The following is a 21,565-nucleotide window of genomic DNA, read 5'->3' as shown; positions in this document are numbered from 1 at the left end:
CTGATTTGGGTTGGAAGGGACCTTAAAGCTCATCCAGTTCCCACCCCCTGCCATGGGCTGGGACACCTTCCACTAGAGCAGGGTGCTCCAAGCCCCGTCCAGCCTGGCCTTGAGCACTGCCAGGGATGGGGCAGCCACAGCTTCTCTGGGCACCCTGTGCCAGTGCCTCAGCACCCTCACAGGGAAGAGCTTCTTCCTTATATCTAACCTAAATCTGGGCTTCTCTCCACAGGGAAGAGCTGGTCAAAAATGACCTGATCTTGCATTTTGCAGGAAACAGTCAGTTTTGCAGGATCTCTCTGGGCAGAAAGTTCCTGAGCTTGAATGTATTCTGGGTGCGTCACGGCTCTTTTGGGCAGTCTGTGGTTTTCATGGGAGTGTGCATGGCTGGGGATGCGATGCGCTTGGTTGTACAAGTGTCCCTGCCATGGGTCACCTTAGCAGGCACTCAATCAGGGAAGATCTGCTTCTATTTACTGAGGTGCAAGCAGTGAATAGCAAGGTGGCACCTGAGTAAAAGCCAGAGTGAAGGTGTTAGATGCAGGTTTGATACCTGGTGTCAGTTCTGCTCTTCCCTGCAGCCCTGCTTATGTCCTCTGTGGGGTCTGGGAGGGACAGACTGGCTATGCTGACTGGGCTGCTCATTGCCCTTGCCTGCATGTAGGGTTGCCCTCTGGGGTGAGCTGCAGATTACCAAGGAAGCCAGAGGGGAGCTGGGCCTCTGCAAACCATGAGACCATACCATGTGCCAGCAGGAGAAATGAGGGAAGGGACCACAACGCAGTGATCTGTGGATATGCCACAGACATGAAACTTTATGGAACAAACAACACTAGAAACCCATTTGGCAAACATCCCCAAAACAATGCCCATGCATTGCGCCGCGGTGGATGCTCAGCACTGCCCAGTCACTCCTGGGGAAGAGCAGTGGGAGCGTGGTCTGTTTCTTATCCTGGTTAAGCTGTGAGCAGCAGGCAAAGCACCTTTGTGTGGAAACCAAAACCTATGATGCTCTGATGCTCGCCAAGGGAGAGCCTGGGATGCTCAGATCCTCCTGTAGGTTTTTGCTGAACTTCTTCAGGAAGCATGCTGCAGATCCTGATCTTGGGCTTCTGTCTATCCAGACTCATTTGCTGGCTCTGCTTTTGATTCAAGGTAAGTGTAGGATGTGAAAAGTATGGCTAACAAGTCCACCACAGCCCATTCTTGTATTGTGTCTTTGGCACAGCACAGAATATTCCTACAGCATAGCGGCTCCAGAGCGGTCGGTCAGGATGTCTGGCTGCAGAGATGCTCACAAGACGTCTCCCAGAGGCAGGGGTATTTAACCTGCAGTCTGGCACTGTGGGGTTGGCATCAGCTCCAGGGTAGGATGCTGAGCCTGTAAATGCAGTGTAGGTAGAGTGCAGCATCCGAGGGCAGTGTGAACCACAGAGCCAGAGAGAAAATGCTGATTTTTAATCTTCTTTTTCCCCAGGACATTTTCAGGTGTCTGAGGCCTGTTTCTTTGGCTGCTGGGCAGACTGGTGTCATTGCAGGGAACTCCATAGGAGTGATGGTGAGCATTGTTATTTTTAATTAAGAGGCTGCTTTTCCACAGCAGTGGCATTAAGGTGCAGCGGAGGAGAGCTGTGGCAAGGGAGACAGACTTGTTCCAAGCTGTAAATCAAGCTCCACAGCTCTGATTTACAGCTTGGTCCCACCCTGCTGCGATCTCCAGAGTAGGGCTGAGAACTTGGGTTGCCCTCCTGGTTCCGCTCCTTACTGCTGGAGCGAGTGCTATGCAGCACAATGCCCCACATCACCTCCTCTAGGGGCTCAGCTGTCAATGGGGGGTTTGCCCTGTTTGCTCAGGGCCTACCTGGAAGAGTTGTATCATGTTGCACCCCTGGGACCCCCTGCTGCAGCCCGTCCTGCTCTGCACCAGCAGCACCCAAGAGCTAATACACAGCCTTGCATGGAGAGAGGTGTGCAGGGGCTCTGGTGGGCAGGTGCCTCACCGTCCTTGGCAAAGACAGCTGGAGAAACATGCCTGGACGGGACAAGGAGGCTCAGTTTCGGGTGCCCTTCAGCTTGTTCTTCAGGGCATTGTCCTGCTGTGAGGGACTGGGCTGGTGGGTCTGGGGCTGCTTCTGGGCAAACTGTTTCTTGTAGAGGATGCTGCTGTACTGCAGCTCTGGGGTCACCAGACGCCGGCACGTGTGCTCCATCTCCTTATGCAAGCCCTGCTTGAGGTTATAGCCCAAGATCTTTGCGTTGCCATGCTGCAGTGGGCGCAGGGAGGAGTCTTTGATGTCCTTTGGGGCCACGCTGCCTGTCCCTTGCAGGCAGGTCCTCGCCAGCTCTGCCTGCCTGTCCCGAAGTGCCTTTACTTCCTGCTGCATGCGTTCCCTGCCAATGTCCCTGTCAATCCTTTCCCAGAAGGTCCTGTTGAAGTAGATGTAGATTTCCCAGTCCAGCCTATTCCAGTCCTTTATCTTCTCCACAATGCTGTCTGGCAGGGGTGACTTGGTGCTGCTGTCCCTGATGTTGAGTGGGAAGGAGACAACGCTGTCCAGGTCCCAGCACAACATCTCCTTCAGCAGCACCATGGACTCATCAAAGTACTCGGAGATGAGGAGCAAGTCAAAGGATGCCTCAATGACCTTCAGCATGAGTTGCACCCGCTCAGCAGAGACCTCTCCATCGGGGTTGAAGCCAAAGTCAAACGTCATGAGGTTCTTGGCGTAGTGGCTGTCACTGTTTGCAGGGTTGTAGTAATGGTAGGGCTGGCTGAGGAACTCCTCCAGGCTGCGGGCACGGGAGAAAGCTGATGTGCCCTTGTAGTACACAAAGGAGGACTCCATGAGCTGCACAGGGTTCCTCAGGATGGAGAAATAGACAGCGGAGCTGGGCACCACTTTCTGCACCTGCAGAGGGGGAAAGGAGGTTTTAAAGGGGGGACAGGGAGAAGGGACCTGCTCGCTCACAGTCCTGTGCTCTGGAAGCAGAAACGCTTGGTGAGGTTGGAGATGAGGGGTGCTGGGGTGCAGCTCACCAAAGGAGCATTTGTGCCAGCTGTGGGAGCCCCAGAAGAGGTACGCAGGGAGTGCAGTGACTAAAGCTCCCTACTACATGCTTCTGCAGCTGGGTGGCCTGCAGGGGTTTGAGTTACGTTCTAACTCCTTGCCTTTCCCCAGATCTGTGAGGCAAGACATCTCCAAGGGCCCACCAGACAAGAATGAGATGATAGTTGCTGACTGCTATAGCTGCTATCTCCTGGCTTGTCTCGGGTGACAGCACAATGATTCATCAGACCTAATTACAGAAGCTCCCCAGAGATGCCCATAACAGGCAAGGTACAATCCTGTCTCTCTTTAGTTTCATCCCTGAGGAGTCTACATGCTCTACGGGTGTCCCACTTTGCTCTCCACCAGCTTCTCTCTCTTCCCCATTCCCCCGTCCCAAGGCATCAATGGCTTTGCCCATACCTCTGGCTGCAGGAAGCGCATGTGGTGGCAGAGGATGTTGAACCGCTGAGGGCTCCAGGGGGAGAAGCCCTGCACGAAGCTGGCCAAGAAGTGGCGCGGGTAGAAGAGCTGGTTGCCCCCTCCGTTGGGGAAAGCAAAGGTGAGGTTGTGTGTCTCGCCGAAGCGGAAGAGGATGTTCATGACGGTGCTGCTGGCGCTCTTGTGGACCTTCAGGAAAACAATGTCAGTCTTGGGCTCACACCTCTGCCCTTGAGAGGAGACTCCTCTGCCCTGCTGGTCTCCAAGTGTCACCTCCTCAACCTTAGGGACTTTTGTCTGGCTTGGGAATACTCCCCTCTGTGTGTGTGTCTTATGCAAGTCCTCTGCCTGTGGAGGTTGAACAGGGTTTGACATGGTGTATTTAAGTGAGCTGCCCCACTGGTCTTGGGGGGAATCTATGGCTTGAGGCTGAGGCTGGCTCTGTACCACCACCTGTGTCGCTCCTGGTGGTGACAGTCGCTGGTGCTCCTCTGTGGTCATCCTGTTCGCAAAGATTATGAACTTGCTGGTGAGAGCACCAGCGTCTCCCAACACTGTGGAGGTTCCCCCAGGAAGACCTGGAGAAGGGCCCTCTCTGGTTGCTTTTCTCAGGCCAGGAAGCTGGGATTTCAGCCTCGTGGGTGACAGCTGGGCTTTCACCTTCTTGCTGCTCTCCACAGGCGGCGAGGTCCAGTGCTCCTCTTGGCTGCCTGGGCTGGTTTCCAGTGGGGTCTCCTGGCTGAGGTATGGTTGAGTCTGAAGAGTGTCTTGTGGGCCCTCAGTCAAGGTGGTGTCAGGCACGGGTTTTCTCTGCCAGAACAGGGAACCATCCTCCCACAGCAGGTCAGGGGGCTGGAGGGCATCCCTCAGCCGCTTCTGGCCATGGTCTGTGGTCTGCTGCAGGGCACGCTCCAGCTCGCACTGGCAGCTTCTGTAACAGGGAGGGCACAAGTCTGAGATGCAGAGGACGGAAAGAAAGCAGCTCCTCTGCAGCCCAGTGAACACCCCTGCAGGCAGCCCAAGCCGTGTTCACCCATCTCTCTTGGGGTGGGTGTTATTGCTGGTGGGTGTAGGACTCGAGCACTGCCCTGGGAGGTTGCCTTGGGTGCAAGAAGGGAATCGGAATCACAGAACCTCCCCTTCTCTCTGAAGAAGTTGCTGTTGGGTGGTTTTTGGGAGGACAGTTCTGAGCCCACAGCAGTGGTCAGTGAAAGGCTGGAGGATGAGGTGCAGGTTTGCAGTCCCGCTTGTGACCTACCTGGCAGGCTGCATCTTCTCCGCAACCTGAAGCATGACCAAGAAGAGGATGAGGAGGCTGAAGAAGACCCAGAGTCCACCTGGCTGGCACCTGTATATTGCTTTCAGCTTCCTGCAAGGAAACAGACATAGCAGGCCAGTAGTAGGCAGGATAAATGTGAGGCACAGCGGAAAGGCGCCTCGAGGCTTTTTAATTGCATTGCTTTTCAAGGTAAGGTGGCATCTCCATGGGTGGCAGGGGCACACGGGCAGTGATAACCAGTGCACCTCAGAGCTGTGCTCGAGCGGTGTAGTCTAGTGGAAATTTCCAGCTGGGACACAAATATCACACTGCAAGGCAAACAGTGATAACCTCACAGTGCCTTGGCTGCTCAGGAACGCCTCGCCGGAGCAGCCTCAGCTCCCTCTGTGGCTGCAGGACCAGGCACCGCTTGCATTTTCCCTGCCCTGCCTGGCCTGGAAATATTGGCACTGTATCCTTATAAACAAAGACAGTGAATCTTTGTTTTCCCTGCTGTCTGACGCCTGCCATTGGAGGTGATTGCCACCTGCTCCAGCTGTGGCTGCAGATTTGATGTGTGGAAAAGCTGTCCTGCCCTGAAATGCAAAAACCCAGCGAAAGGACAAGTCAAGCCTTGCCCTTCTCTGCTCCTTGTCCACCCTCTCCAAAACAGAGGCTGTGGAAGAGTGTACCTTACCCTAACATGCCTTCATTGGTTGGACTCATCTGCTCTGCAGGTGAGTGTGCAGAGATGAGAGTGGTGGGCCCTTGCCTGACCCAGGGCAGGAGGGATCAGCATCCTACTTGCCCTGCCAAGATCTTTGCATTATTCTTCCTTTGCTGTTTCAGGCCTTACAAAAAGGGGAGATTTACATTAGACATTAGGAGGAAATTCTTTCCTGTGAGGGTGCTGAGATGCTGGCACACAGTGCCCAGAGAAGCTGTGGCTGCCCCGTTCCTGGCAGTGTTCAAGGCCAGGTTGGACAGGGCTTGGAGTAACCTGGTCTAGTGAAAGGTGTCTGTGCTCACGGCAGGGGGATTGGAAGCTTTAAGGTCACTTCCAACCCAGACCATTCTGTGACTCTATGTTATTTTCCTGCCTAGCAAGCAGGGGAGCAGTGCTGCCCTTGGAGCTTCAGAAGAAGAGAAAGCCCCGTCAACCCAGACCTCCCTGTGTTTATGCAGAGCAGAAGCACTCCTCTGCGCATTGCCTTCATCACTTCAATCTCCAACCATTTCCCAGCACAGAGGAACCTATAAGGAGATGACCTCTAGGCAGGATGGAAACACAGTTTTCCTTACTGAGGTAGTATTTTACTTAGATAAATAAGTTAAAAATCCACTTACGTGGTCAAGTATCTCCTGAATCTGAGCATGGTGAGCTGGAGCCTCGGCTGAGGAGCAGGCGGTTATCGGCACACTGGGAGAATGGAAAGCAAACACCCGGGACCTGGCTTGTGTGCCTGCGGCTGGTAGCCCCTCCCCGGAGAGGACCTTCTTGCTGGTGCCTGCCCCAGGGAGTGACCAGCCTCTGCTCCAGTGAATGGCACAGTTACATGGCCCTGGCCTCAAGGGCTGTTGGCAGCAAGCTGCCTCCTCCAAAACATCTGCCCTGTCAGGCAGAGCCATGGGCAGGCTGTAGACACTGCAGGCGTGGCTGTGCCACCAGTATGTGCATCCCTGCCTTACTCCTTGGTGTCACCCATGGCTGCTGATGTTCTGCTTTGACCCCTAGTGTCCTCCTGCTCTGCTCTTTGTGGTTGTCGCTTCTTCTCTCTCCTTGCATCCTGCTTTTACATCTTGACAAGGCTGAGGTCAGAGATGGTTTGGTCATGAGTGTTTAGTCTTGATAATCTCTGTGTTGATAGTCTGTAGGTCTGTGCTGCTGAGACCCTGTGCAGTCTGGGTCGTACCTGCATGCCATGGAGATAATCCTCTCCAATGCAGCCTGGCTCCATCAGTCCTGGGCTGAGGCTACAGCAATCCCCAGCACCTTCCTTTATTCCCCTTCACCATACTTGCTGCTCCAGGTCTACAGCCAGCCTTTTGACCAGGCTTTTCCTTCACATCCTTTCCCTTCAAGGCTCGTCCCAGTCATGGCTGGTTTCACTCATATTTGGGCACCAGACTCCCTGGGCAGCAGTGGAGACAGAGTATGTGTGGCTGTGACGTGTGCCCTGAGGACCAGTGGCTTAGGCTGTGCAATGATACTTGCAATTGGCAGTACCAGACTCCCCAAGTCTCCTGGCATCGGTGGAGAAGACCCTGGTGATGCTGCTTACCCTTCACCCATGCCCATGGGTCTCAGGAAATGCACACGAGGCAGATAAGTCACTTCCAGCCCAGACCTTGGCTTTCTTGAGGGACAAAAGGGTCCAGCTTCCTCCTGGCCCTGACCTTGCAGGCAGGCGGGCAGGCAGGCAGCCGTTCCCCTCACCGTGGCACAGGCAAGCGCTGCCTCTCCCTGTCCACCTCATCAAAACCACAAGTTTGCTGTGGGGCTGCGGTGCTCTCCACCCATCCTGCGTCCCTGCTATCTGCCCCGGCTGGCAGTTTATCTGGGAGCCCGGGGCTGGGTGAGAGCCGTGGGGGAGCTCCCTGCTTGCAGGGACCAAATCCCTCTCTGCTGTTGGGGCTGAGGGCTGGTGCTTCTCCCTTCTCCTTCTCTCTGGACAACCATGGCACATGCAATCTGGGGAGTGCACAGTGATGTGGGGTAGGTGGCTGAGGGCTCAAGGGACATCCTATTGCTGCAGGGCATGGGCCACCCTTGCCTGAGAGCATCCAGAGACTCTTCCACGTGTGAGTGCCCAGACAGGCTGGATCTTGCTCCTCTTTGGTTGTTTCCTTTTGCTTGATTGTCCCTTGTAGGACTTGCCACTGCTCAGCTCACTTGCTCTCCTAAGGACAAGTCTGTTTGTCCATGGGGACCTCACAGGAGGTCCAGTTGTGGTACGTAATCCCGGTCAGGATCTCCTGTGTTCTTTCTTGGGCATGACCTGGTGCATCTCTGGAAGAGAAACTCAAAAGGCAAAGTTGCCTGTTCCTGCTGGGATCTGGTGATGTGGAAATTCAGAGAGGGACAGGCATTGCTGCCCACTCCCAGGGAGCTCTTTGCGCCGCTTTGATGTTTGCTTTTCAGCCCAGTTTCCAGACAGACCTATTCATAAAATGACCCACAGTAATTTCTGCATTACTTTCTCCAGGAAATCCAGCACACCACATTATCAGCATGGCCTGAGTTTGCTTTCCAAGTCATTTTGAAATCTATCACACACTGGGCCTCCCCTTCCGCTGCTGGGCAGCCACCGGTCCATTAGTGCCTACCTGAACTGATATGTAGTTAATGTGCCACTTTGGAGGCAGTGAGGCATGTCCATTAAATTCATTTCTAATAACTTCCACAGCTCTCCTGGGACATGGCAGTCAGTCTGCTCTGCAATGACCTGCCCAGCAGCAGCAGCTCCCTCTCGAAGGATGCTCAAAGCCAATGGGAGCAAATGTGTCTGGCTGGTAAGCTGGGAGCAAAGCATAGACAGTGGGACCAGTGTGGACATGCTGCAGCTGCTGGAATCCCACCAGCATGGGGATCAGAGGGGACCAGGCAGGGCTCGTCTGAAGCGTGAAGGCTGAAGAACATCTGGATGTGCTCATGTTTAGGTGAGAATTGCCTCTTTGCTTCTGGCTTTGTACGCTTTCTGGCTTGCATTGGGACTTTGGCCCTAACCATACGCTTATTTGTTCTTTAATCTCGGTCACCTTATCAGAAGCCTTTGAACAACCAAATACATCTTCATGCACCAGGGGAACAGGCTTTGCCATTTCTTTTTGGTTGGTTTTGTTCCTTTGCCAGAGACCTCTGAGAGATTAGAGTGATCCCTCACAAACCAGGACTTTATCTTGAAGCCTCTGAAGCCTGCAGTGGAAGACCTGTATGTATCACAGTGGCTTTAACCTTAGACCAGACCCCTCAGGGCTTTGAAGGATCCAGGATCTTCCAAACAATTCCTAATGGCTGCCCGTATCATAGTCACCAAAGACACCAGGTCACATGTTACCGTGAGGACTTGCTGATCAGTTTGCAAGTGTCTGAAAGCAGAAAGCAAAGTGGGCATCCCAAGTGTGAGGTGCTATGGGCTCTCCTCAGCAGAGGTGGAGAGAGGCAGTCCCTGCGGGTCAGTCGTGTGTGTTTTAGTTTGCTCTCATTACCTCTTGCTGTGTCACTGGGCACCTCTGAGAAGAGCCCTGCTCCCCTGTCTTCATTCCTTCCTGTGATATATTTATATACAGCTATGAGATGTACATCCATCTGAGACTACTCTTCTTAGGGCCGAGCAGCCTCAGCTCGCTTAGCCTCTCCTCATATGGAGGATGCTTCAGACCCTTCATCGCCTTTGTGGCCTTACATTGTACTGGCTCCAGTAGTGCATCTCTCTCTTGTACTGGGGAGCTCAGAGCTGGACCCAGCACTGCGAATGTGGCCTCACTGGTACTGAGCAGAGTGGGAAAGGAGGCTGCTGGAGCTTGGGAAGCTGTGTTTGACCTGGGGATGGCCAAAGATGTCTTTTGGGCTCTCCATGCCAGGAGTCCTGTGCAGCAGCATCTGATCTGGAAGAGTGCATAAGTGCTGCGTCCAGTCCTGGCTCTGCAACAGAAGTCTGGCTCTTGCAACAGAGTAGTGGAAGTGGTTTTCAGATGGAGCCTCGCTAAAAAAGCCATGTTGACCAAGGGAAACCAGGTGGAGCAGCTGTTTACAGAGCAAATGCCTTTTGAAACAAATCATCAGGCAAACAGGGAGGGACCTCATGGTCTGATGCCACCTCCTATTTATGAAAAGCATGACAGGGCACCCAGATTAATGTCTATGCTTCATCCGGTGGAAAAAAAAAAACCCAAACAAACAAAACAGAGCAAAACGCAGGAGAGATTTTATGGTTTCTAGGAAAGCTACAGCATTGATGTTCAGTACTAAACAGCTGCCCCAAAGGTGGAGATGTGCGGGTTACCCTGGCCTCAAATCTCACTGAGGGGTATTCCTTGGGTTAGGGAGGGAAGCTGAGGGTCAGCATCTGAAGATTGTGGCCAAGATGGGCTGCTCTGCTGGGTCTCCAAGGGCAGTATCCCTCGCATACATGTCCTTCTGGCTCAGATGTCTTTGCAGGGTTATGCCACAGCCAGTGTCCTGCCTTCTGACTTTGACAATGAGATCAGAAGAACGAAAATGTTGTCAGCGGTGGAGGGTGCATGGGGAGATAGCACAGAGAGTTCCTGTGAGCTCCCTGCAAGGAGGGCGTCAGAGCAAGGTGTGTGCCATTTGATGGCCATTTAGCAGCCTTTTTTTCTGAGATCTCTTAAATCACTGGTTCAGTTCACATTTGGGATACTTGCAGCCATGACGAAATGTAATTACTGTGTGGGCCGTAGTCAGTGTTGGAGGTGTTCACACTTAAGTCAGATCTCTCCATCTTCTCTTCATGTCTTTGAGGAGAGACATGACAGTTTGTTCTGCTCTCTCCAAGTCCCAGCTGCACACAAGCGAGAATCAGTTCAGTAAAAGGGAGGATGCTGAAGTCATGGGGTTGTATTTTCCTTTAAATCACGGCAGCAGAGCTGCCTCCTCCTCATATACCAAGAATATTAGTCCTTGTATGAGGCTATGTCGGATCTGTTGAGAATTTGATAATGGATTCCCATCAGGAAGGAGAACAAAAGAGCTAGTGCTAGTGTCCTCGAGGGACTTGGAGAAGAAAGGGTGCCACTGGAGAATGGGGAAAAGAACTGGCTATGTGGCTATGTAGAAGGATGAGCTTGAAAACAGCCATCCAGAGATGTGGGAGTTTTGGGTGGGATGGAGGACCTCTGTGTGTCAAAAGCAAGGGAAAGATGGAAAACATCAGGAGGTGTCCTTGGACATGCCCAGCACCACTCTGTGCTGCCAGCAATGTGTGTGCACTCATATTTGTCTCTTTTGCAGCAATTTCCATGCAGCAGATGCTGTATCTGGTGCCTCCATTCACACGCAACCGCAGCTGGATGTTACTGAGAGTCATTGTTCCCTGGACAAGGACCTCAAAATCTGGGAGCTTCCTGTGAGTATTCAATCTTTGCTTCCCCCGGGGAAGGAGCTGACTGTCCCCTTCAAAAACTGCAGTGCCCATGTTCAGAGCACAGCTCTTCTAGGTGAGGAAGGGATTTAAAAACTCAGGGCTTTTTACTGCTTGTCCCTGCAGGGGTCATCAAAGCAGCGCGTCAATCGCAGGTGGCTGCCCACAGAACAGACACGGTAAGGTATTTCCTGATCAGAGCTACTTTTTGTAAGGAAAAAAGCCCCTGAGATTTGCATTTTCTGTCCCTGGTTGTGCAAGAGGAATCTGTTGACATGTCCAGAATGCTTTTCAGGGTGAGGTTGGAACTGAATGATCTTTAAGGGCCCTTCCAACCTAAACCATTCTGTGATTTAAATGAAATCCCCACAGAAAGACGTTCAGGTCTGAGCTGTGCCCACCAGCTTCCTAGTCTGGTCTCCGGAGCTTCCATGAGCAAGTGTATGACACCTTCAGCTAGGAAGGAAAAGCTGGCAGCTGATGTTGTGTTCCTACCTCCTCTGTTGTATGCATAATGTACACAAAAGGTAGGGGTCTGCCACTTCTCCCTTTGGCCAGGAGGACTCTGAACTTGAAGATATTCTTCAAGGGGAGTTGCTTTTTTTTGGGGGACCCAGTGCCTGTGGATAGATCTATTTATTTATTCTTTCATTTATTTATTTTTGCTGCTTTTGCAGGCAATGGTGCTGCTTTGTGGGGTTCACAGCTCAAGGTGTAAATGGGGAGCATTTGCTTAGGGCAGCAGCTGTAGGTCAGGTTCCTCCTGGGGCTCTTAAGCTCTCTGCTTGGTTCTGCCACGGCTGGCACCAAGGTTGCAGATAAACCACATTCCCATCACTTCTTGCCTTTGGGGCAGTGTTGACAGAAGTAATCCAGGGCTTGAACGCCCGCCAGGTTACTGGTGTCTTCTCCAAGACCAACAGCTCCCCACTGTACAGTGCTGCCTCACGTTTATGCTTGATTATCACACGCAGCCAAAGTAGTTAACTTGATTTGGATGTTGGTGCCCTCTTGAGACAGTGGGTGAGTTGAGGAGTGATGAGATGAGTCATGGGTAGAGTGTGAGCCTTCGGTCTCCGCAGCTGAACCATGAACTCCTGCTCGTGAGCTCCCACAGGTGCTGAAGCAGAGATAGAGATGCACAGTGTGGCACTGTAATCCTGCTAAGGCAGCAGGTCGTGGTGGGAGGGAGGTCACGGCACCGATGCTGGGGAGGTGCAGAGCCAGCTCTGGCCATTGTGTTTGAGCAAGGGCTATGCAAACAGCACTACGTGCCGGGCCAAGGCTGCTGTTGCCATTTGTTGTTGGCAGTGGCAGGTCGGAGGTTCAAAGGGACAGATTGGGGTCCAGAGTCTATGTGTGAGGAGAGCTGTGACTCATCAGAGACTGATAGGGTCGGGGCCTGAGAGAACCGTGCTGTGATCTCAAGAGCCAGATGGGGTGCTCTGAGTAGACCTGTGGGGCAGGAGGAGAAAAAAAGATTGAGGTGGATGCAGCAGTCCCGAGGATGTGGCGAGGAAGAGGAGCACAATTAGCTCGTTTCCTTCCGGCACAGTTGAGCATAGGCATTCTGCCCCTGCACAATCTTCTTGGCCTTCTTTCCTTACTCCTGCCTTGATGAATCTGATGTCCTTGCTCATCTTGCTCCTAGGCCTGGAGAGCTCACTCTCTTCTGCGGGGTCCGAGGGCACATTTATCCCAGAGGAACAAACACTGCTGTGCACACATCATGCTACAGAAAGCCAAGGAGCTGAAGGTGGGGATGGAGCCCCTTGTGTGCTGTGGATTTGGACATGGGTGTTTACCAAACCCTTTTGGTAGACTCTCGTGCATCCAGAAGAGCAAGGGCACTCCTGGCTGCACCTCTGAAGACTGATGATGGTGGTTCAGTGAGGAGAATGGGGTGCACTGCTGCTGCATGTACACTCTTCCCCACCAACATACAGCAGTAGCATAAGTGGTCCAAATACCAGTTCTTCGAAGATGTTAAAACATCTCCTCCAAAACTCCTGCCCGAAGCCGCAGCAGCCGGGGCTGGGGTAGGTGTGTTTGCTGAGCAAGCAGCTGCTCTTTGCACAGAGGGGATTCATTAGGCTACAGTTTGATTGAACTTTGTTCTGAGGGTCACGTATTATAACTTGTGCCCCTCTTACCTCCGCTGCCTTGACTTTGGATCCTGTTCTCTACTGTGGGCCAAGAGAATGAACTTCCTTGTGGCCGTTTATTTCTACGTTTCCTGCTTTCTGGTTCTTCCTCATGCTTATCCTCTGTATTTTCTGCAATACACTGACCCAGGGCGACCAGCAGGACACCTTGGAGGGGCTTCTGGATGGACATCACATCCCAGGAAGAGCTATCTCCACATCTGCTGACCCCACCTTCAAAGAGGCAATTCCAGAATAAGGAGAATGCAGGTCTGGGTTGGGAAGAAATTAAGAGATGAGGAAAGGAGCCTCAGGAGAGAGATACTGGAGCATTTTGGGCTGTTTACCATTGTCCTGTCAATGCTAAAAGGTGGAAGCCATAGATAAGTGTATGGCTTGAAGTGGCCTAGGACTAACTACAGACATGAGGTCAGAACACAAGGAATGGAAAAGCTCTGATGATGTCTGTGTGGTGCCATGGTGATGTCTGGTGGTGCCCCTTCACAACAGCCCCTGTGCCCCAGGGAATGGATGTGTTCAGAGACCTTTGGGCAATTGTCTTTCTGTTGATGCAGGCTGTGTCTCTTTCCAGATGTTCCTTAGCTGGTCTGGGACCTTTATTTTCCTTTGGATGGACCAACACTAGAAGAAAGTGCACAAAGCTTTTCTCTGTCTTTACATTGCTCCTTACCCTTAGCTAACCATACAGATCATGATCTTGTAGATATCCCTTGCTTTCCTTTTCACCATCCAAGTCTCTGAGCAAGAGGTGCATGAACAGGAGAGTTTGACAACTGTGAGCTGAGAAAAGGCTGAGTTAACAAAAAAAAAATTAACCAAAACAGTGGGATCTTTCCTCAAAGTGGCAACCAGTCTTTGCCATGTGTTAGATGTCAAAACGCAGTCCCAAGTCAAGTTGTATGAGCAGAAAGAAGTGCTGATCATAGAGAGGAGAGCTGTGTCTTGTGCCCAAGTTTGCTTCTTGGCTCAGTAACTAGCTGCTGAAGATTGCAGGTGGAGGAAGGTGAGTTTAGCAGACTCGGCACCCTCCTGAGAACCTTCAGGAGATGATTACTTCCAAGGTTTGGGGTGGGATACTGCTCTCTGGCTTGTACCCTCAAACCAAGATCCTGTGTGCTTGCAGTGCATAAGCTGGCACAGGAGCTGGTCACAGCCCGGAGCTCAGAAAGGGACATTCCAGGGGGCAGGAATCTGGCCGTGGCATATCCTCCGTGTTTCTCTCTGTTACCTTTCCATCCGCAGCTCCTTTATTTTCAGGCGGTCACCTGTGACCAGGAGAAATTGCACCATGGATAAAAGAGCAACCTGTACTTGGACATTTGTGAGTACAGTAGGTTTAACCCTGAACTGCCCCAGGCACCTGCATCTCTCCCTAAAGCCAGGAAAGCTTGACTTGCAATCAGTTAACCCTTGAATTCAGCTTTGATTGCTGAAGGTGGGAATAACCTCCCCAAGTCACCATGTCCAATACCACGTCCACGAGATGCTTTGTGCTATCTCTGCTGTAGTGGAGTGAATTGGCCTCTGAAGATCTCCACCCTCAGATGTAACTTGCAGGGGGCTAAACCAGACCAAGGTGGTCCCTTCTTTTGGCTTCCCCAATTTATTAAGTCCTTTATCTTGAGGAGCTTGACAGAGCTCAGACAAAGACCAAGTAAGACAGAGCCTGCAAGTGTTACTATTAGATATAGCATAAATGAGTAAAAAGTTGATTGTTCTTCTGGAGTAAAACTCTCCCCTGAAAGGCTGTTTGCTTCTGTGCTCTTATGCTAGCATCCTCCGTGGCAGACAAGGAGATGCAGGTTGGTAGCTCCAGCTTCCCTAGAGCTCGCTGTTGTTATGCAAGTCTGATGTCCTTTGACTAAAGGCCAGCCTGGTCTTTTCCTGGGGATTTCCCACTACAAGGGGAACAAATATCTTCTTTGTAATAACATCCTCTTAATGCTTTCATGCTGTTTGTTCGTGTTATTTCTCTATGGCATGTTTATAGAACACAGCTCAGGGTTGTGGAATCCTTCAAGACCCAGCACTCGGTAGAAGTGCTTAGTTTGGTGGAAAAATCTTTACTGCTTCATATAAAAACAATTGCCCAGGATCAAGTAGGCTGTAAATGGATTGAAGTATGGGATCAAAGCCCTACAAGACAATCAGGATCTTGCTTGTCATTCCCTGGTCTAAACTGGCAATAGCTTTGTGTTTTCTCCTACATGCCAGGGTACCACAAGAGCTGACTGTTCCCAAAAGGATGGGGAGCCCAACATGATAGCACAGAGGGCAGGACTTGTCCATCACTGTCTCCATACAAGGTGAGCAGGATGGGCCTTGGGGCAGCAGCTGGAATCAGGCTGGAGTCCATATCCCTTGGGAATCAGGCGGTGAAGAGGCAGGTCTGAGGCTGGGATCAGGTCTGGAGACAGTAGCAGGATGGGACAGAACCTGGGGACCAATAGGCATGTCCAAGGTGTGGCTGGGATGTCTGCCTGTGGGTTGGGGTATGAACCAACAGGGCCATTGCCCAGCAGGGGCAGAGCTGTGGTGGAGCTGGGGACCAGTGCTCCTTCAGCATTGCTTGGACAGGGACTGATGGGTTGAGCATCCTGGAAGATTCTTGCTGGAGGCTCCTGGTGATGCTGATAATCTGGGAGGATGTAAGAGCTGGTGATGCCTTTTGGTAAGGGGTGTCTCCTGCAGCACTGCACAGCTGACCACTGTTTCTCCAAGGCTTGTTCCCTCTTTCTGCCCTTGGCATGTGGTCCTGGTGCACCCTGGCAGTGGTGTTAATCCAGGTTTCCCATGGCAGGGCTTTCTGCCTGCAGTGGATGCCTCTGGCAGACATGGATGTTGGGGGAAGTGTGGTGGTGATCAGAGGGCTGATCACTACCTCTGATGGAGGGGAGAACAACAGATCTCACATCCTGCAAGGCTATAGACATGGCCGTGCTGAGACCCTCAGTCACTACCAGTGACCAGACTCCCCAGGATTTTGTTCTCCTTTTCCACTGCAATTTGAAGGTTAGCGTCACGAAGCTGTTTCTCCATACAGCACCCTTCGTGTATACCATAAGCAATCATCCCACCTCCAGGACACAGCCATGTTTCCCCGCATTATGCAACTTTTAGCAAAGTCTCTGAAACAAGAAGTTTTTCTGGTTCCTTCCTTAGTCTTGCAACAACTTTCAGGATCTGTTAGGACCACGTCACCCTTCAGCTGGGCTTTGCCATAGTCTTCCCAGCCCTAAGGTATCCACATGAGGAGAGTGTGTGGGCCAGGGGCTGGTGGCTGATGCTGGGGTGGGGCTGTGGGAGATGACTGCTGCATCCTGCTGACCACCCCACCGCGGGGCCAGCCCCAGCCAGACATGTGCCCTGAACCCCCCCCCTACCTCTGCCTAGGATTTCTGCTCCTTTATCCCTGTAGCTGGAAATGCCAAGAGGATTAAAATTCCACGAGAGTCTAAAAGACCCCAGGAGGAGGTTTGAAATCTGCTCAGCTTTTGATCTTTTGCTCCCCCCTCTCTGCTCCTCCCAGAGCTCTTATTAGTCCCAGGGCTTTTATTGCTTTCTACATTGCAAAACAGTAATTACTGGAAAGGACAAGGTGGTTTGAGAGCCAGGGTCCAGTGGTGCTTTCCAGCCCCGGGTGACTAGGGAGTGGAACGGTGAGGATGGGAGGAGCCTTTCCCCTCTGGATTATATCTATCTCTATGAGAACATCTTTACCAGTGACCAGGAAACAAATTCCTCTACCACTCGGGAGGGAGAGGGGGAACTGAAAGGTCAACCTTGCTTGTGGGGTCCTCAGGGGTCTTGTAGGCAGCGGAGGTCTTTCACTGGTGGTATGGTGGTCCCCAACACTGATAGGGAAGAGATGTCCTGCCCGGTCCTGGGTCTGGTGTTTTGTAACTGATGTCATAGTTTAGCTATGGACCTGAGAAGGATGAGATGTTTGCATGGTTCATGAGTGCTGAGCTGCCAGATCTGTGCTTGAAAATCTCAAGAGCAGGAGGAAAATTAATTTAACTAGAGTTCAAAGGGTCTCCAGTAAAGACTAAGCCTTGCTGTTATTCTGAAGCCTTATTTTCATTAATTCCCTTTAATGCTGCTTTAAAACTATGAAGTGGAAGGGAATGCTGGCCAGCAGATTATTTTGTGGTTTCAAAGCAACCACTATTAATCAACAAGGAAATGTATTGGCCTTAAGAGTGTTTAAATGGGAAGGTGGCTTCAACCAGGACACATGTAACAGTGTGTAACGGTGGTGACAGTTTAAAAATTAGCTATTGTGAGGCCCCACATATAGACAGAGGCTTGGTATTAATAATTACCATGAAATAACTAACTGGAAAGGGGTTGAACAGCAAGTGGTAGAGTTCAGCTTGACCCACTGGTGAGCTGACCCTTTTCCCATTCATTCAATGTCCAAATCTCGTTTCTGGCCAGTGTGGCTATCCAAGGGCTGAATGCAATGCTTTGGGTACTGCAGTGCAAGGCTGTGCCAGCCCAGCTGGGCTGCCCATGGGCTGCCCAGGATGAAAAGAGGTTCAGCCCCTGCTCCTTGGGCCACATCCAGCAGCGAGAGCTGCTCCAGCAGCTGGCCAGTGCTGCGAGCCCCAGGGCTCATGTTGCCGACACTGCTCCGTGAAACTGGTTCGCAAGTCTTCCCTTGGTGTTTCCCCTTGCTTTCTCTTTTTGTGTCCTTCTGCCTGACCCCACGGGCAGCTCTGTGCCCGCAGCTCCTGCAAAGTCACTCTTGGAGAACCCAAATTACCAGCATCCTTCTGCATCATGTACAAAGCTGGCTGCATCTGACAGGAGGTTTCTTCTGCCTGCTTCAGTGATGTTCCCCTGCTCCTTTGGCAGCCAAAGATGCAGGATCCAGTTTGGGGAGCTCCTGGGGTGGAATGGCTTTGGCTCACTCCAGGCTCACCTTCTTCACCCTTGCTCTCCTCTCACCATGGGGTCTTCTTGACCAGCTCTGCCACTGTCTTGTCTCTGTCCCCATCCTGGTGACCTGGGCTCTGTGACAGCAGTGGAACATCACTGCTCACACCCCTACTCCCTTGTCCCTGGACGTGTGCATGGGGGCTCATGCGAGCTATAGCTCCCTTCTCCTCTGGAAATAAGCCACTTGTTCTCCTGTTCTCACCCAGCTACATCCTCTTGGATGGTCCAGCATCTTGTCGGGAGTACATGCTCTCATAAAAACTGCCTGGCATGTCCCATGGAGCTGGACACAACTGTTTTATGGACAGAAGACTTGTGCGACTACGTGGTGTGTGCCCCAGCACGGCACCTGGAGGTCCTGTGGGAGAGGAGCCAAGGGCACTGTGGCCATGCAGGGCTGCTGGTACTCCTGCCCTTTCTTTCCTGGCTATCAGTATTTACTGGTTTGTTCCCACAGATCTCTGGAAAATACACGGGAAGCAGGGTGAATGTTATCAGCCACTCTATTTGCAAGCGTGTCTTCAGAAGGAATGATTAACACATCTTTCTGCCTTCCCTTCCTGAAGCCTTCAAGAATATCACAGCTCCCAAGGTTGCACAGAGGTGCTGGTAATCCTGTTAACCTTTGGGTTAATTAAGCAAACAGGAATCCTTCATTAGGAGGAACAGCACTAACTGCATATCCCAGAGAGTGAGTTTTGCATAGACCGCTGGCTGTCAGAGCGGAAACCACTGCTGACTTCAGCAAGGGGGCTGGGGAGTTAATGGTGATTTGCTTGAGAGAGGAGGTCAAGAAAACCTGCTTCTTCATCAGTGCTGGACCGGTTGGTGTTTGCTGGAGGGGGGATGTGCATGGAGAAGATGCAGGGCAGTGGCACTGTCCTGCAGAGATGGTGTGCAAGGCAGAAAGGGTCGAGCTGCTGGTACTTGGCTTTCGAGCTGACCTTAGTTTCCAACCTAAAAATGCAATCCTTTAATAGCATGACATGGTAAGCAGCTCTGGACAAGGGGCTACAGTGTGCAGCTGGGCTTAGTGCTCCATGCTGGGAAGAGCTCCTTAAAATGGACAGAGAGCTCTTTGTTTGCTGTGTGTGGTTTAGAAATTAAGCAATACTTAGGAGCAAATATTGGTTCAAACAAGATCAGCTCCCACTCTCCAGTGGCCAGTTCAGCTCATCTCAGGTAGAAAACAGCGTATTGCAACACAGTCAAAACCTGACACCAAGTATTTCTCCTAACCAGCCGGGAAACTAGTTTATGGCATTCCTTGAAAAAATAAACTAACCTCAATGACTCTGGAGTTTGAGCACAGCCTCAAAATTGACCTGTAGGTACAATCAGAGGCTGAAAGCCTGTTTCTGGAAGGACTGGAACAGCTCTCCAGGGATCTCTCAGGCCCTGGGAGCCATGGGGACTGCAGAGCTGGTTCCAGTTCCTCCGTAAGCCATGAATGTGGTTGCAGAGCTGGACTCCCATGGTGCATCTTACAGCGGCTGCAAGCCACGTGCCAACCCAGGCTCCAGAGGACAATGACCCCCTCTTCCAGGAGAGAGCCGGCACTGGCCTGGGAATTCCCTTAGATCCTTACACTTACCAGGTAAGCCAAGCCTGCAGAAACGTCCTGGCCTCTCCCTGTCCCTCTCAGGTACCTGAACATTGAATCACAGAATTGTTTGGGTTGGAGAGGACCTTTAAAGCTCATCTAATTCCAAGCCCTGCCACGGGCAGGGACACCTTCCACTAGAGCAGGTTGCTCCAAGCCGCGTCCAACTTGGCCTTGAACACTGCCAGGGATGAGGCAGCCACAGCTTCTTTGGGCACCCTGTGCCACCGCCTCAGCACCCTCACAGGGAAGAACTTCTTCCTTATATCCAGTCTAAATCTACCCTCTTTTATTTTAAAACTGTTGCCCCTTGTCCTGTCACTACAAGCCTTGGTAAAAGGTCTCTCCTCATCTTTTCTATAAGCCCCTTCTATATATCGAAAGGCCACAGAATGGTTTCCCTGGAGCCTTCTCTTCTCCTGGCTGAATGACCCCAGCTCTCTCAGCCTCTCTCCATAGCAGAGGGGTTGAGCCCTGGGACTGTCTTTGTGGTTTTCCTCTGGACTGGCTGTATCAGGTCCGTGCCTTTCTCCTCCTGGGTGCCCCAGAGCTGGATGCAGGACTGCAGGTGGGGTCTCACCAGAGCAGAGTAGAGGGGCAGAATCACCTCATCACCTCCTGTGACCTGCTGGCCATGCTGCTTTGGATACAGCCCAGGATACACTTGGCTCTCTGGACAACACAATTGCACAGTGCCAGCTTATGTCCAATTTGTCATCCACCAGTATCCCCAGATCCTTCTCTGCTGGGCTGCTCTCCATCCATTCACCACCCAGCATCCTCCCCCATTTCTTGAAATGGGCACGACTGACAGTTCAGTGCTAGCCTCAGCCCTGTGTCCCATCCTGGGCTATTGACGGAGGAGCAGGGAAGATGATCTAGGAAAATGGGTTCCCACCAGCCTGCTCTTCTTGCCTTCACTTGCTGCAATGTGACCTGTGGAGCCAGGACAGGACAAGAACTTGATCCCAGCTCTTGTGGCTGCCCATGCTTATGTTCTTGTGGGCAGGCTCCAGCCTTCTCCAAGCCACAGACTTTGAAATTCCCATTTCTAGAGCGAAACAAGTCAACTTTATAGACAAGCCCAAAGTCCCAGGGGGTGTATATTGTCCTCTGCCCTCAGCTTATCCCTCCTCAAGGTTCAATTGGTTCTTTTCTCCTTTTCTTTCATTTTCAGTGCTTTTTATCCTTCATAACTCAACGTGAGCTGGGTCTCATCACACATCTGTCAGCCTGGTGTCACCTGGGAACATCAGAGTTATCTCCAAAGGCCTCCACTGCCAGATAGGTGCACCTCTACAGAAGTAACTGCTCCAAAGAGTCAGGTGAGATACTTGTGTCGGTGTGGTGCCCTGACTTAAAGCTTTCTCTCTCCTCAGTTAATGTTTTCCCCACATTCAGACACAACCAGAGCTTGGGTCCAGCCTCCTTTCAGCTGCGTTGGCTCCAGGATGAGCTCTGCATGGGGAACAGCCAGCACCATGATAAAGCCAAGCCCTCTGCCAGACGGCTTGTTGTGCCACCTCTAACTTTTTTCCAGCCCAATTACAACAAATGTCCTTTCCTTAGAACACAACCAAAACTCCAGTCCAGCCTTGTCTCAACCACAAACCACAGTGTGCACATAAAGGGTTGCAGTAATAAGGGAGCTGTAGAAACAAGCAGTATTATTTTACCTTCAGTTTTACTTAGGATGGGGCTGAGCCTTGTTGTTTCCTGGGGGTTTGGATGTGTTTATCACCACCACCAATGACCCATGGCTGGCCAGAGGGTGTGCTAATTTGTATTTCTTCATCATCTGTGTCATTTTTAGCAGCATCCTCTTTCTGAAAACAGAACAGCCAGGATCCGAAGTGTTGCAATGCAACAAACTTGTGATGTGTAAGAATAGTTCAGCTTGTTTCATGAAGATGTGCTATAGAAGTCTTGATGCTTTCTGGATAACAAGGGCAAAGCCTGAGAAGCACTAGGTTAGTTCTGTCCTTTCTGGTAAAGCTGCTCCA

At 51.7% G+C, this 21,565-nt stretch overlaps 1 protein-coding gene and 1 long non-coding RNA gene across 6 annotated transcripts; one reads left to right on the top strand and one right to left on the bottom strand.

Annotated features, from left to right (window-relative positions):
- Positions 1-1,809: 1,809 nt before the first annotated feature.
- LOC136010990 (galactose-3-O-sulfotransferase 2-like) lies at positions 1,810-4,791 on the bottom strand. The gene is made up of 3 exons (XM_065672689.1): positions 4,747-4,791; positions 3,471-4,419; positions 1,810-2,909 (listed from the first exon to the last, which is right to left on the bottom strand). The coding sequence occupies exons 1-3, from the start codon at positions 4,779-4,781 to the stop codon at positions 2,052-2,054; spliced, it is 1,842 nt and encodes a 613-aa protein (XP_065528761.1). The 5' UTR covers positions 4,782-4,791; the 3' UTR covers positions 1,810-2,051.
- A 6,429-nt stretch (positions 4,792-11,220) lies between these two features.
- Positions 11,221-20,882, top strand: LOC136012214 (uncharacterized). Of its 5 annotated transcripts, none has more exons than XR_010611622.1 (5): positions 11,221-11,377; positions 12,502-15,321; positions 18,417-18,562; positions 19,422-19,556; positions 20,740-20,882. It is a non-coding gene; the product is annotated as an uncharacterized LOC136012214 (long non-coding RNA). The 5 variants fall into 5 exon arrangements; XR_010611621.1 differs by lacking the exon at positions 11,221-11,377 and having other exon boundaries at positions 12,104-14,336; positions 15,230-15,321; XR_010611619.1 differs by lacking the exon at positions 11,221-11,377 and having other exon boundaries at positions 12,105-15,321; positions 18,417-18,568.
- The last annotated feature ends 683 nt before the right edge of the window (positions 20,883-21,565 follow it).

Source organism: Lathamus discolor, chromosome 3 (assembly GCF_037157495.1).
Source record: "Lathamus discolor isolate bLatDis1 chromosome 3, bLatDis1.hap1, whole genome shotgun sequence".
Classification (NCBI taxonomy): Eukaryota; Metazoa; Chordata; class Aves; order Psittaciformes; family Psittacidae; genus Lathamus; species Lathamus discolor.
This window is presented reverse-complemented; position numbering and strand designations above follow the sequence as displayed.